Source organism: Suillus plorans (genome assembly GCF_016647745.1).
Source record: "Suillus plorans strain S12 chromosome Unknown HD556scaffold_1, whole genome shotgun sequence".
NCBI classification, from domain to species: Eukaryota; Fungi; Basidiomycota; class Agaricomycetes; order Boletales; family Suillaceae; genus Suillus; species Suillus plorans.
Window position 1 is genome coordinate 1,672,751 of NW_024537385.1, and position 14,409 is coordinate 1,687,159.

Sequence of the window (14,409 nt, forward strand, 5' to 3'; positions counted from 1 at the left end):
GAGATCAGGTCTTTGTCAAAGCAAAATATTTCCGCTCGACCCGACCATCGAAAAAGCTTTTGGAAAAGAATCTCGGTCCATTCAACATCATCACTTGTCCCGGCACCCACTCCTTCACCATTCATCTTCCAGACGCTATGTGATCCGTGTACCCCATCTTCCATGTCTCTCAATTAGAACCCGCAACTCCGAACACCATTCCCAATCGCATCCAGCCTCCTCCACCTCCGGTATTAGTTGACGGAGAACCAGAATACGAAATCTCCGAAATCCTGGACTCGAAGATCGACCGCTGGAGACGTCACTGCCAACTACTATACTTAGTACGTTGGGCCAGATATGAGGGAACTGACGAAGAAACTTCCTGGGTACTTGCAACCAAACTTGGAAATGCGCCGGAACTTCTATTGGATTTCCACTCAGCATATCTGGATAAGCCGGGTCCGAATTCTAACAAAGAGTAAAAGATGACATGCATATATGTACATTATTTTAGGTGTCCAACATCTGGACTTCAGATCCGACTACCTAAGAGTGCATTTCCATATCTCCGCTGGATCCACCGGCTTCCTTTTCCGCCCCCTCAGCATTTTCCTCCTCTGGAGTTCCCTCCACATGCATCCAGAATCCACCCCTCAGACCCTCTAAGAAGAGGTTCTGGAACTCCCTCTGCTCCTTCATGAACCAGAGCATGGTTTCACTCACCCGGTTCATAGCAGCTCTGCTTCCCTCCACTGCCACAACACCTCTTTCCAAAAGCCCATTGGTCCAGGTCAGTTCTGCCACAATATTGTTGGCAGCTGCAACCCAGGCCTGATCATCATACTCCGTCCATTCCTGGTCTTCTCTGATAACCATCCAGGGATTGGAGACTATTTCCACGTCATCTTTGATGTCCTCCGGACTCCGCTGATGTCTCTTATCCTTCCCCTTGGGGGATGGAGATCCTTCCAGATGCGCACATTTCTTGCCTTTGCCTTTGCCGGCCAGCACTTTGACAGGCAGGTTTCTGCCGACACACTTTTCCTTGGATGTGTGGCCCTGATCATGGGTCTGGATCTTTCGGAAAAATCAACAAACATCCAGATCCAGACAAAGCAGAAACTCACTCTAGGTGTCTTAGACGCTACTGCCCAGGTGCAAGTCTTGCGCCTAAGGACACACATCTTGCACCCGACCTCTGGATCCGCCGGACCGGAGGACTAACATTATCAACCTCTGGAAATCACAACACTGTATGGAACTTACCTCTGGCACAGCATCCGCCATAGCCTTCACCATATGCTTACGCTCGTGTTCTGCCAACCTCTTGCGTGTCTCCTCAATATCCTTCCGCTTCTGTTCCTCCATACATTTCTGCTCCTCTTCTGCCTCCTTGTGCTTACGTTCCTCTTCCTCTGCCTCTCTCTGAGTGTCCGCCTCGAGTCGCGCCATTTCCACCACTATTTCCGCCTGTCTCTCTTGAAGGAGCTGCTGGGCGGACTTCTTGTTGCTGGAAGTGGAGTTAGACATAATGAAGCAGTAATAGGAATTAGAGGGAAAGTTTTAGACGTCTCATGGGCGCCCAGCCTTCTTATAGGTCCTGTTCTATTTTTACGAGCTCCGCCCATCATCTCGCATTCATCAAAGTCTGGACTGGACTTCCAAATCAGAAGCCTCGTGGGCTCAGCCCTAAAGGGGTGATACTGTCATATCCCATGTTCCGGACCCGGACCAATCATGCAATCATCTCTGGACTTCCAGACTTCTAGATCCGGTTAGCTCCTATCTTCTGTGCCTTTTCCCTTTGGTATTTCCCTTATCAGTTAGTATGCTTTATTTTCCATCCCTTATTTATTTCCGTCTTCATTTTACTAAGTTCCGATAGACTAGTGATAGTCGTCCCACATGCTCTGTCCATAGCCTCACATAGCCTCGCACTGCACTGACTGTTTTTCTGTTATGTCCTCAGTAGTATATAAACCCTGTACAGTCTCTGTAGTTCCTCAGTTTGAATGTTATCTTAGACTCTGCTCATTCCCTCCTCCGTCTGACTTGAGTCTCTCCTCTTGTCGACCTCCGATAGTCTTAGGATCGACTCCTATAGACTCGACACCTCCATCTCTACCTTTGGTAGTCCTCCGCTGTTTCCTTTCTAGTTTGGACATCGCCCAGATTAGTCTTATCACTCGTTTCTGAATGTCCACCTGAATTCCCGCACATCGGGCTCCGGACTCTGGATGTCGTCCGTTAGCCCTCAGAAGTTAGGGGCGCAACGCATGAGCTGAAGCCAAGCCTTTTGGATTCGATCCTTGAGCATGTTCTTAACAATATGGTATATTAATGGCAATCTACATTTTATTACATGAATAAAAGTCCAAAAAAGCATAGTGCATACAAGCAAACAATGATTCTGAGCATCTGAAAGGTCTTAGTTAAGATTAATTTTAACTGCAGCAATTGTTAGCAGCATTATCAGACTAGTAAAATGCTAAGTTCATACCTTCAAGGATTGTGTTCAATTTAGGCTCCTGCAAGTCAGCATTAAGTGTATTTGTCAGATGCACTGCATGCTCAAATATAAAACCTCACTTTGGAGACCTGAGGATTAGCCTCCCAACAGTTGCATATAGTTGTTATTAGCTCATGGAACTTAGGAATCACTTTATCACTCATTTTGAAGCAATGAAGCACTGCATCAGTATTTGGTCTAATGCTAATAATTGGTGGCTGAATCTATGGATAGCATTAGAACAATTAATTTTTCTGAAAAACAATAATAGGGACTTACAGCAATGAGGAGGTTAAATGTCCTCATTACAGCACTACTCTATAAAGCATTGAAGGTGGTGTTTGATCATCTGCCCACAAAATGCTTATATAAAGAGTAAGACATCCCCTTTGGGAACTTGTGAAGTTTATGGGGAGTGATGTAGACATTGATAGCAATATGTTCAGCCATCAGACCATCTATTGCCCAAGACCTAGGGCAATGAATAAGAAGTGAGATTCTGCTATCCAGATAGTTGTGCATACAAAGCTGCAACATATACAACATTGAAAATCATATAGACTATGTTAAAAAACAAACTTGCTATCTACATCAAAAATGTCCTCAAGTGTAGCTTCTACAACCTCCTCATAGGTTATCATCTTCTGATCCTGGGATGTTAAAACCTTGTTGAACTTAATAAATGAGAGGTAAAGACCATTAGGGGTCTTTGTGTTGGAGTGGGCTATGCCCGAAGACTCTGCTATCGAATGACAACTAAGACCTGAGGCCTCCTATTGCCTCCGGCTGCTCTAACAATGCTCCCTCAGCTAAACCCGACCAAAACACCGCCAAACCTCTCTCTACTCTCACCCTCCTCCTAGGGGTCCCCTACTCTATATGCCCCCTTTTAAAAACAGCGACACCCTTGTCGCATCCACTCTCTGCTTTGCTATCTTCACTCTCTTCATCATCATCATCGTTGTGGTTCTCTTCTTCCTCCTCATAGTCTTCTTCTGCTGTTTTTGTGTCTTCTTCATCTCATTCTTCATCTGCCAAATTGGAGTTGTCTTCTTCATCTTCCTGATTTGGGTGATTTCCTTCAGTCATTCCATCCATGCTTCCCTCTGCTGTTGCTCTTCTGCTAACTTTGTACCCTCTCTTGGAGAAAATGCTCTCAAGCACTGGGCATGGAATTTGCCGGCTAGCAGCTCACCTTGGGTTGTTTCTAGGCGATACAAGTTGCATAGTCTTTCCACTATGCAATGCAGGGGAGACCATTTTGGCAAAAGCTTGTGTCTTGCTTCGAGTGTATTGTGCAGGCTACTGTGAACGAATTGAACCAGTTGTCCTTCTGAGAATATTACTTCTCTTGGTGAGCGTGCTAGTACTCTCTTGTTGAATGTGGCTTTTCTTTTGATGGTGTGCTATACTGTGGCTTCATAGCTGTCTAGATGCTGCTGTATGATGTATGCCATATGAATGTTGGCATCTGATAATCTAATTGTTGAGGTACTGTTAGCAAGGTCTGTTCACAGAGTATTAATTACTTGGCCTAGGAGCAGTTCTTTTGGCAAGAACTTCAATGCTGGTAATATCCGGTAGTTCAGTGCTGTAACCACTGCTTCCAAGTGTTTCGGCCACGTGCTTGGTAGCTTGTCCCAAGATATCACCTCATAGTCATCTTCACCAAGATTTGGTGCACATAACCTTTTGAGGACATGCAACAAAATCTTATTTGTACCTTCTACTAGACTGTTAATCCATGGTGAGTATGCTGCCACAATGTGAGTTTTGCAAGACCACTTAGCGCAATAATCTTTGACCTCTGTATTGTTGAAGTGTCTTCCTCCTTCACTCATGAAGGTCTCTGATGGTGTGAAGTTGTGGAATATTTGTGATAGGCTATTGATTGTTGTGCGTGCTGTTTCTGCCAACTTGTACTTGAATACCCAAATGTGCTGAGAGAATGTGTCTAGATAAACACCTAGGGTATGGTACCCCTGTGCTTTTGGGAGTGTCAAATAGTCGCCGACTAACAGTTCAAATGGATGCCTGCGTGTGATTGGCTCTAGAAGTGAGTGTAAGTGCTGTGATCCGAAGTTTTTGCACTTAGCACAATTTCCTATTGCTTCTAGAATCGATGCATTGAGTTTGGCACTATAGATTTGATTAATTAGTGCGATTTTGATGGTGTCCCTATCCCAGTGCCCTTTATTCTCGTGCTGTTCCTGTGCCATTTGCTTTGCTTCTTCTTTTGTGATGCACTCTACCTTGCTGCGGGCTCGTACTGTCGTTTCTCCTTGCAGTCGCCACAGTTTCTCTTCCTCAATCAGGTATTGTGATGCTCCATGCATTGCACGCTTGCAGTTGCATAGAGATTCTCACATCCACAATATGATGGGCTAGAATCCCGTCCTTCCACCTTGCATGTGTCACATTGAGTTGGTCATTGATCAGGACATCTTGTAGGGCCTGACAGTCCGTTTCTATCTCTACAGGGTATCCCCATATCATATCCGAGAATTTGTCGAGACCAAACTTTAGGGCTGCAAACTCAAGGATGAAGGGTTTATACTTCTGCTCTGTTCTCAATGTCTGCTTGGATGTAATGGGTAGTAGGTGTTCTACCCATTTGCCTGATGGTTTTTGCTGATGTACTTGTTGACTTAGTACAGCTGTGAACCCGTCTTGACATCTGTCTGATGTGACTACAAAGTTGTATCCATCATATCTTGGCGCTTAGAGAATAGGTCTTGACACTAATGCTGCTTTTAGATCTAAAAATGCTATTGTGTGTGCTTCTGTCTAATATTCTTCGAGCTTGAAGTCTCTCAAGATGCAACGGTATGTGGTCTTCATATACAGAGTTTTGAGTGGTGCCGCATTGACGAGGTCTCTTAGTGGTCCTTCTTGTTTTGTGTAGCTCTGTACTAGATCACGGAAGTGGCTTGTTAGCCCAAGGAAAGATTCTAGGTTAAGTGTGTCAGTGGGCTGTTTCCAGTTTACAATGGCTGTGAGCTTCTTTAGGTCTGGTTGGACGCCTTGTGACCCTACTGTCACCCCTGCGAATGTGGTTTCTGTCATGAACAGACGACACTTCATTGGTGATAGTGATAGTTTACGTTCTCTGCATTGCTGAAAGATTCTTTCTAGCTTTTCAAACATCTTCCTGAATGAGTCAGCCGTGCATCCTCCATTCTCATATCTGCAAGTGAGTAGCCATCATCTCACAAAAGGTCAATGGCACTCCAGTGAGGCCCATTGGCATTCTCTTGTACCAAAAGTACCCCTGTCCTTCTACATAGAAGGCAGTGTATGTCCTTGCTTCCTGTGGGATCTCTACAGCATAGAATCCAGACATGAAGTCAAATACCAAGACGTACTTGTATCTACTTAACCGTTGTTGCTTGGCTCTAATATCTCCCTATGGCATAGGTGTGATCACCATGTGCCGGTTAACCTCATTAAAGTTCTGGCATATGCACCACTTTTGCAGGCCTGGTGGTACGCTCTGCGATGTTTCTGCTGGAACTTCTCTCTCTGGCAGTACAAACACTGATGGTTTTATTCTGTGTACATTGTTCGTTGACCTTATACCATAGCTCCTCTAAGGTGAGTCCTCCATGTTTGTGCACTTTCTGGGCTAAGACCGTGGTGGCGCAACATTTGACAGTCTCTGGGTGTGCTTTCTTGATAATGCCTGCAGCTAGCATCTCATCAATTTTCCCGTGTAAGAACTGTGTTTGCAGAGGTGTAAGGGCTCATTGATGGACTCGTAGTTTGAACATGGTCCCTTCTGGAATATTCAAGCAATGTACCGCTCCTGGAACTGGTATAATCTCTAACAGCGAGCATGCGAAGATATCTGTGTATCTTGAGATGAGTTCTTTGACTTCCTCTCATTCCTCCAGGCTGAGGTCGTTACCAATCTGTACTGCCTTCACTATGTATGGTACCCTCTTAGGGTTCCTTGGGTCTGCGGTCCTTGTGCAGACCTCCGCGTCGTTGTCTAGGAAGTTTGCTGGTATCGCTTTGCACATTGTTTTGACCATGTCTTCTGATATCTGTCTGTCATCTGACAGAATGCATATTGGGACAGTATGCTCTTTGGGACTTCCTTCCTCCTGGGTCTTATCTTTGGACATTTCTGTCTCTGCTGGCATTTCCTGGTTCTGGTTGTAGATGGTCGTCGATGCTTCCTTCTCTGTTATGTGGACCATCGTCTTGTACTCGTGTATAGCCTTGAACACTTGCAGCATTGGCTTTTCTAACAGGAATTTCCACCCTCTGCCGCTGTTGAAGACCTCAAATTCTCCTTGTGCTTTGACCTCTGCTATCGCTATCGTAACTTCGCCTTTCCATGTTCCTTTTGATGAGACTAATGTCCCATTGGCCATTCTTAACTGCTTTGTTGATGCCTTCCAGTCTCCCAAACGATATTTTATCTTGTCGAATACTGTTGCACACATTGCACTGACCATTGCGCCTTCGTCGAAGAGCACTTTGACCTGTACAACCTCTCCTTGTGGTCCTGTGAATGTGATGTGTTGCCAGAATGGTTGGCAGTCTTGTCGAGTTTCTCCTTCGTCCGTCGAATACAAATTAACAATGTTGTATTGCATGTCAGATGGTTGTATAACAACATGATTTGTAGACTGAACATGTTCGATGGGGAAGGTATGTTGGTCCTTGTTCATCTTTTCCTTGCACACCAGGACTGACTGTCCAGACAGTTGAGGTACTAAGTATTCTTGGGTCATTCAGCTATCCTCTATGCCAACAACTCATTCTCTTTTCCCTGATCTATGATCTCATCTATAATGAAGTTGATCTGTGGAGCTGAAGTCCTGTTGAACATGCCGAGGATCCGTGTGCAAGCACTGCACCACATACTCTCGTTCTTTGGCAATTGCACATTTTCTGGGAGGGGACACATTGGTCCAATATGCCCATGTGTACCATATCCGAAACATTCACCTGAACAGATTTGCACTGTTCCAGGTGTCAATGGGAAGGGTGTTCTCTCCGTGCATCTAGCTCCTTCTCTCCATTTCACTGCCCAGCATCTCAGCTGTTCCCTATATGCTGCTTGTCCGTCATTTGAATCTGCGTGGTGCTGCAGTTCATTGATACAGGTGTGTAATGTGTCTTGCTCCTCTTGCATTGGCGGTTGTCCTCTAGGATGCTGATTGGTTTGCCCTTGATTAGCTGTGACATATCTCACTGGCCTTCTTGTTATTGCTGCATCTACAGGTGCGTTTCCCATAGTTCTTTGGGGTGTTTTTACTTCTGTGTTCTGGGTGTTAGCTCCAATTGACATTTGCTGCATCTGCAAGCATAGAACTTCAATGGGATCTTGTTGGCTCTCCAATCGTGTGATGCGCGCGTTCTCAGCTTTCTCTGCCTCCTTCCTCTCTTTCAACCTCTTCACTTTCTCCTGCAAGGTATCGATGTTGATGTTTTGATCTCGTTTAGGAACATGTTCCAGTCTGTGGGCACCGCTGATGTCAGGTCTCTAAGAGCTTGTGGGAGTGCTTCACGGACTGGTTGGATTAGAATGGGTACATTTTCTACTCCTGCGTCCTTCACAAGTGTTTTTAACTTGTTGTGGAATTGAATGTGCGCCCATGTTGCAATCCCTGCTACCGTGACCAATTCTCCGACTTCCTCCTCTTTGAATCGCAGTTCCAGTAGGTCTTTCTGGTACTCCCTCTGTGTCTTTCCCGCGACAATTATCACTGGCCACTTTGTCAAGAATAGTGCTTGGCTTGCACCCATGTAGCTTTCTGTGATGCTCCTAGGCCCATACACATACATCTGCATCTGAGCCTGCTGAAATGAACATACTGAGCAGCAGAATCATTATCGCTTTGTCTGAGATATGATTGATAGCGATGTTAGCTGAGTTTTCATCATTGCATCCATGAAACAAGGGTGGGGAGTAAGCTAACGTCATTGACATTGTAGCTTTAGTTGCGTGTGCTTGTTGGTGGTTGCACTGATGGAACAATTTGAGTGCTTGATTCTCTAGGGATAGTCTGTGAAACACCTGTGTCCCACTGAAAGGCTGGGAGAAGTATTGTATTTGGTCTTGGTGCATCAGGTAATGACTCTTTGTCGTCTTCTCTTAAATCCTTGTTAACTTCGCGATCTGAGACTTCACGATCTTCCGGTTCTTCTTTGTCTGGTGTAAGTTGCTGTTCATTCATCTCCGGTGTATCAAGAGGTAACGAAGCTGATGAGGTGAACGCACTACTGGAGTTTTTGGGGTCCAAGTGAGACTTGGGTAGGAACTTGCCTCCTGGTCCCCTAGGTGGTAATTTCTTTGTCTTAGACAGTTTGGCTAAAGAGACTTATTCATCGTCAGTATCATTTCTCGGTTCATGAATAAAAATGCTATGCTTTGCAACATGTTCTCCTCGTGTTTCTTAACTCTCTTGTACTTGACTGGTTGGGTCATCTGCTCATGTATTCCACAAGGCTTCCGACTTCTCCATTTGGACTCTGGGCTTTAAACTTTGTGCTCTGAACTCTGGACTATAAACTCTGGGCTTAAAGGGGGAAAACCAATTGTGAAGCTTGGTCGAGACGAACTTGCTCTGTTCACCAGTTGGAGTGGGCTATGCCTGCAGACTTTGCTATTGAATGACAACTAAGACCTAAGGCCTCCTACTGCCTCCAGCTGCTCTAACAAACAACACTCCCTCGGCTAAACCTGACCCAAACACTGCCAAACCTCTCTCTACTCTCACCCTCCTCCTAGGGGTCCCCTACTCCAGTGTGATAGTGGATGCCATCTTAATGTGATTTATGTCTGAGCTGCAGCATGACACTCTGCATTGCTGAAACCTGGCACAAAGGAATATAAATACAGAGCTGCAACACTGGCAAGCATAAAGTGCGGCTTTCTAAAGCTCTCTGGACTTGGCATAGTAGAATTCTTAGCCCCATCTTGTTGCAGTAGTGGTTATTTGAGATGTTGAGATGTTGATATGTTGGTAGGCATTGAATTCTAGAAGGGTCACTGAAGGTGAAGAATGAAAGTAGTGTGTAAGATTGTATAAAGTGAGAGTGCCTTACAGTATATGAGAAAAAAAGATTGAATGTAGGACAAGAAGTGTGATCTGAGTGATAAAAGGGAGCCTGCAACTTGTGAGGAGTTGAATGCTTATGAATTGAGGATTTCCCGTACTGCTGGAAGGGCAATTATCAGCCAGCTGACTTTTCAGAGCCCGCACCTTGGCATGAATCTTCGGAGCCATGGTCCGAGTCTTCTGGTAACTCGTCTGGATGAGATTCATCAGACAAGTCTGGGTCTGAGGGTTCAGAGGGTTCCCTAGTGCCAATGCAGGGAAGTCCACTGCTAGGGTGAGGAGGAAATGCTGCAGCAGGCTTCAAAAATGCCTGCTTGACGTGTGAATTGAGGAGTTTTGCAATCTGGTCAGTTTGGGTACTGCTGACATGGAGGATCTCACATTCGTCCTCGTAGACGGCTTGAAGATATCACTTATCATTTTCAAGTTCTGCCTGGCCACACTGTGAAAAAATCTTTCTGAAGCCTGCAATTCCCCTTCTGCCATCTTGAATCATCGTTCATTTTTGCCATAGATGCTAATGAGGAATGCTTCATATTGCGCAACCTCATCAATTTCCTATATTGCCAACATCATGTGTTAGCGTGCAACCTCGCGACTTGCAAGCTTGGCCTTGTATCCTTTGTACAAGGTTGGAGTCGACATTTGGGAGAGGCCGCTCTCCAATTGTTCTTGAAGCTTTCAGACCATATCAATGAGTTATTGGTGTCTGGAAGTAAATATACCATACCTTCTGTGTTTCTTCCAATGAGAATTCCAGTTGGAATTTTGACTTCATCTCCTGAGCTGCATAATGAAGCTCTAATGGAGCTGGATTGGGAGGGTATGAAAGATACTTCCTTGACAATCGAGAATTAGATGTTTTGTCACTCTTAAAGAAAAGGCTCTCATCTGCTTGAGAAGGTGCAGGTTTGCTTTGCTGTGAAACGCTCAGATGTAAGGCATTTAACACTGTGTTTATTGTGTTTAAAGAGCCTGAGGAGATTGATCTTTGGCCTGGATTACAGAGAGTCATTCCAGATGGACTTGAGGAGTCAGGTGAAGACAGAATTGTGGGACTGCTCATTTGAGCAGAGGATGAATGTGGACTGCTTGACTGAACAGGAGATGAGGATGATGAGCTGTCCATCTTATTGCATGTGAATCTGACCTCCAGACTTGTCGGACAATATACCATTGATATATGATAGCAGAGCCTGAAAAATGACGTCAACAGCAGATGGGCTAGTATCTGGTAGTGGTGTACAATTCCCTGCTATCACTATGGTCCAATGCACCAGATGTTACACGACTTTTTAGGCCATGGGTTTAAGCCAACATTTAGCTAAAACCAGGAATCAACGCTGCATGGCTGTGCTTGCTGCATCACACTCAAATGTCCACTCTCTAACTCCAACTCTTTCAGATGATCCTATGGAAACCGAAGTAGAAGTTGATGATCAATGACCTGAGTTTAAAGGTGACTTTTTTGGTACTTACGAGGAAGATGAAATTCAATGGCCTAATGACATGAGACAGTATGCCAACAGCAGTGAAAGTAGTGATGGCGCAGATTCCGAGAATGATATACCTGGCCTTGACAATACTGAATGGGAACCCCTCATAACTGGAAGGGATTTAGAGGACCAACTTGGAGCTGCTGAAGAAGACAGCACAGAGATGAATAGCCAGGATCATGGGTTGCATCAGCAGATCGAGAAACACATGCTTCAGGAAGATAGAATCACTATTGTGCGATACCCTGATGCTCGAGCAGGGCAGCCCATCCCACAAGATGACATCTGCAATGCTAACACTGCATATGCTACCGTTATCAACGACACTATGAATCCCTATGCCCCCTTTGACTCTCGGGTGGACTGGAAAGTTACACAATGGGCTAAATTATGCGGTCCAACTTCAACCACATTTTTGGACTTACTCGGTATCAATGGAGTGAGTGATTGTATATTAATCTCACATGAGTTGTAGGTAATCTGTCTATTTTTGTCGCCAGGTCCATGAAAAGCTTGGTCTTTCTTACAAAAACTCAAGGGAATTGAACAAGATCATCGACAAGCAGCTTCCTGGTCACCCAAAGTTCAGGTGTGAACAAATTGTCATTTCAGGCGAGGCCTTCAACATTTTCTATAGGGATGTTATCAAGTGTGTCAAGGCTCTGTATGGAGACCCAGATTTTGCAGATTTTCTGGTCTTCACACCAGAACACCACTATGCAGACAAGGAACAAACTATCCAATTGTTCCATGATATGCATACTGGTAAATTGTGGTGGGATACCCAGGTAAGTTTGTATTTTGAAGACTTCTGCTCATTAAACATAACTGACATATTAAATAGAAAAAGCTTGATCAGCACAAACTGGGTGCTACTATCATTCTGATTATCATTTTGAGTGACAAGACTCAAGTAACGATGTTCCAAAATAAAACAGCCTACCCAGTCTACCTTACTATCAGCAATATTCCTAAGGAAATTTGCTGAAAGCCCTCTCGTTGTGCCCATATTCTTCTCGCTTATCTTCCTACCACTCGTCTCAAGCACATCACCAACAAGGCTTCACGACTCCGAACCATTGCAAATCTGTATCACGTGTGCATGGGCCGTATCTTAGCACCACTGGAGGAAGCTGGCTTAGATGGTATTGTTATGAAAAGTGGCAATGGTATCCTGCATCGCAGTCATCCCTTATTTTCTTGTTTTGTTGGTGACTACCCCAAGCAAGTCTTGGCTACAGGAGTCAAAGTCACAGAATGTCCCAAATGTGACATACCACCAGACGAACTTGGAAGCAATGCCACACCTTTCGAGATGCACAACCTTGACATTGTCCTCGATGCATTGGCTGCAATTGACCATGGAGATATCAAATTTGTGCGTGCATGCCGTGAAGCTGGAATTAAGCCCATTATACATCCGTTCTGGGAGCCCCTACCCTATACCAACATCTTCCAAGCCGTCACACCAGATGTACTCCACCAATTATATCAGGGTTTAATCAAGCATCTCCTTGGTTGGCTGGCCGAGGCATTTTGTGACATTGGCTATTTAGCAGATAAGGCTCAAAGGCAACGGCACAAAGAGAGGAGAGAGTTCGAACGTAAGTGACAGGATCAAAGTCTCCAATTCGGGGGTTCAAACAACTCTGCCCTAATACTACGACTATGTGCGATACTTAAGGTCTACTGAACAGCCGATGTCATGCAGTATCTAAACGGGAAGGATAGGAAACAATGCGGGTAATGCAGGGCTCGGCCGACACAAGCCAGATAACTATGAAACCGGTAAGTAGAAGGGAGAATGGAGTCAGACAGAAACAATATCAACTAGGAACAGATAACCGGGAGCTGAAGTAGGGTGTAACCGTTACACATTTGGAGCAGCCGAAATAGATGCCAGATGTCAGAGGCTCCCCCCAAATCACCATATTTGTCTATTTATGAAAGGCATCACTAGCCTCTCACGAATTAGTAGTACAGAGCATAGTCAGATATGCTGTTTTCTACTTGGCATTATTGTTGACATCTGACTCTCCAATCAACTTGCACTGAGCCATCAGAGGTTTACTTGACTTCTTGTACCTCGCGCAATATCCTTGCCATAGTTCCAAAGTGTTGACTCTTCTCATGGAAGCCCTCAATTTTTTTCATGACAACAAGCAGATCATTGTCAACCTTGGAATCTGAAACAATTTCAATCTCCCAAAGCTCCATGCAGCCTGGCACTATATGTTGATGATCCAGACTTTTGGCATGACTGACAATTATAATACAGAATATACTGAGCACCTCCACATTGACTTGGCCAAAGATGTGTATCGCACGACAAACCACAAAGATGAGTTTGTCCAAATGACTCAGTGGCTCAAACACAAAGAGAAGATCATTCGACATGAGAGGTATGTCATGTGGCGCCTCCACAGCAATCTCATTTGATACCAACCATGTCCACCAAACCTGTCTTTCAACTGTGTTCAAACATTAACGAAGCATCCGAGTGTGAAAGGTGTCCCAATTCAGAAATTAGTCATGGGGTATGGGGCCATGTACTTTTGTGAGGCACTTGTGAGATATGTTGCACAGCTGCATCATCCACATGAAGCCACCACTCATCGCCACCTCAAAGACCTTGCTGCCACTATTCACCTTCCATTCCATACACTTCCTGTATATCATGTAGTCAAATGGCAATCTGTTGATGCACAGGGACACAGTGATCTGTGTGTCACAGTGGATAGCGCGCACATCAAGCCTCGCCATGCAGCCACCAGTCAAACAGGCACTGACGTCCCAGCACGATTTGATACTGTGCTTATTAATGATGGGACTGGCCGTTCTGTAGGTATTGAAGGTCAGTTTGTGATTCTCAAGGATGATAGACAGTCACAAATGATATATTTTCAACAGGCTACCATGTAGGTCAGATTCGTGTCATATTCTTGATCCCACAGAATTCTATTACAACGATGTTCCCTACCACAATCCAGCCTCCCAAACATCTCACCTATGTAGAGTGGTTCACTCGGTTTCCTCTTACACCTGATTCAAACCATGGAATGTTCAAAGTTAGCTGTGTTGTGCAATCAGGTAAGAGAGTTGCAAGCATTATACCTGTCGCAAATATCCACCAAAGTGTTCATCTTATTCCAAAGTTCGGACCTGTTGCACCTCGTCAATGGACAAGTAGCGAAGTCCTCGAACAATGTAACACTTTTTTTATTAATTCTTATATTAATAGGCATATGTTTGTAACAATTAGATAGCATATTATAACTTCATTATAGAATGTTGAAGTTTAGCAAGAAATTATTGATCTTATCCATAGTTTGTAATATTCTTGTCT

The 14,409-nt window shown here is 44.6% G+C and overlaps 3 protein-coding genes across 3 annotated transcripts; 1 reads left to right on the plus strand and 2 right to left on the minus strand.

Annotated features, from left to right (window-relative positions):
- Positions 1-7,244: 7,244 nt before the first annotated feature.
- HD556DRAFT_1436017 (uncharacterized protein) lies at positions 7,245-8,251 on the minus strand (the record flags this gene model as incomplete). The annotated part of the gene is made up of 3 exons (XM_041305500.1): positions 7,245-7,312; positions 7,367-7,910; positions 7,973-8,251. 3 exons carry the CDS (start codon positions 8,249-8,251, stop codon positions 7,245-7,247), a joined length of 891 nt encoding a protein of 296 aa, XP_041167959.1.
- A 191-nt stretch (positions 8,252-8,442) lies between these two features.
- On the minus strand, positions 8,443-10,696 carry HD556DRAFT_1436018 (uncharacterized protein; the record flags this gene model as incomplete). Its single annotated transcript, XM_041305501.1, has 5 exons — positions 8,443-8,816; positions 9,712-9,877; positions 10,159-10,245; positions 10,298-10,518; positions 10,573-10,696. 5 exons carry the CDS (start codon positions 10,694-10,696, stop codon positions 8,443-8,445), a joined length of 972 nt encoding a protein of 323 aa, XP_041167960.1.
- A 575-nt stretch (positions 10,697-11,271) lies between these two features.
- On the plus strand, positions 11,272-14,329 carry HD556DRAFT_1428407 (uncharacterized protein; the record flags this gene model as incomplete). The annotated part of the gene is made up of 9 exons (XM_041304706.1): positions 11,272-11,502; positions 11,564-11,851; positions 11,908-12,009; positions 12,055-12,601; positions 12,924-13,052; positions 13,120-13,235; positions 13,275-13,465; positions 13,565-13,917; positions 13,974-14,329. 9 exons carry the CDS (start codon positions 11,272-11,274, stop codon positions 14,327-14,329), a joined length of 2,313 nt encoding a protein of 770 aa, XP_041167961.1.
- Positions 14,330-14,409: the final 80 nt, after the last annotated feature.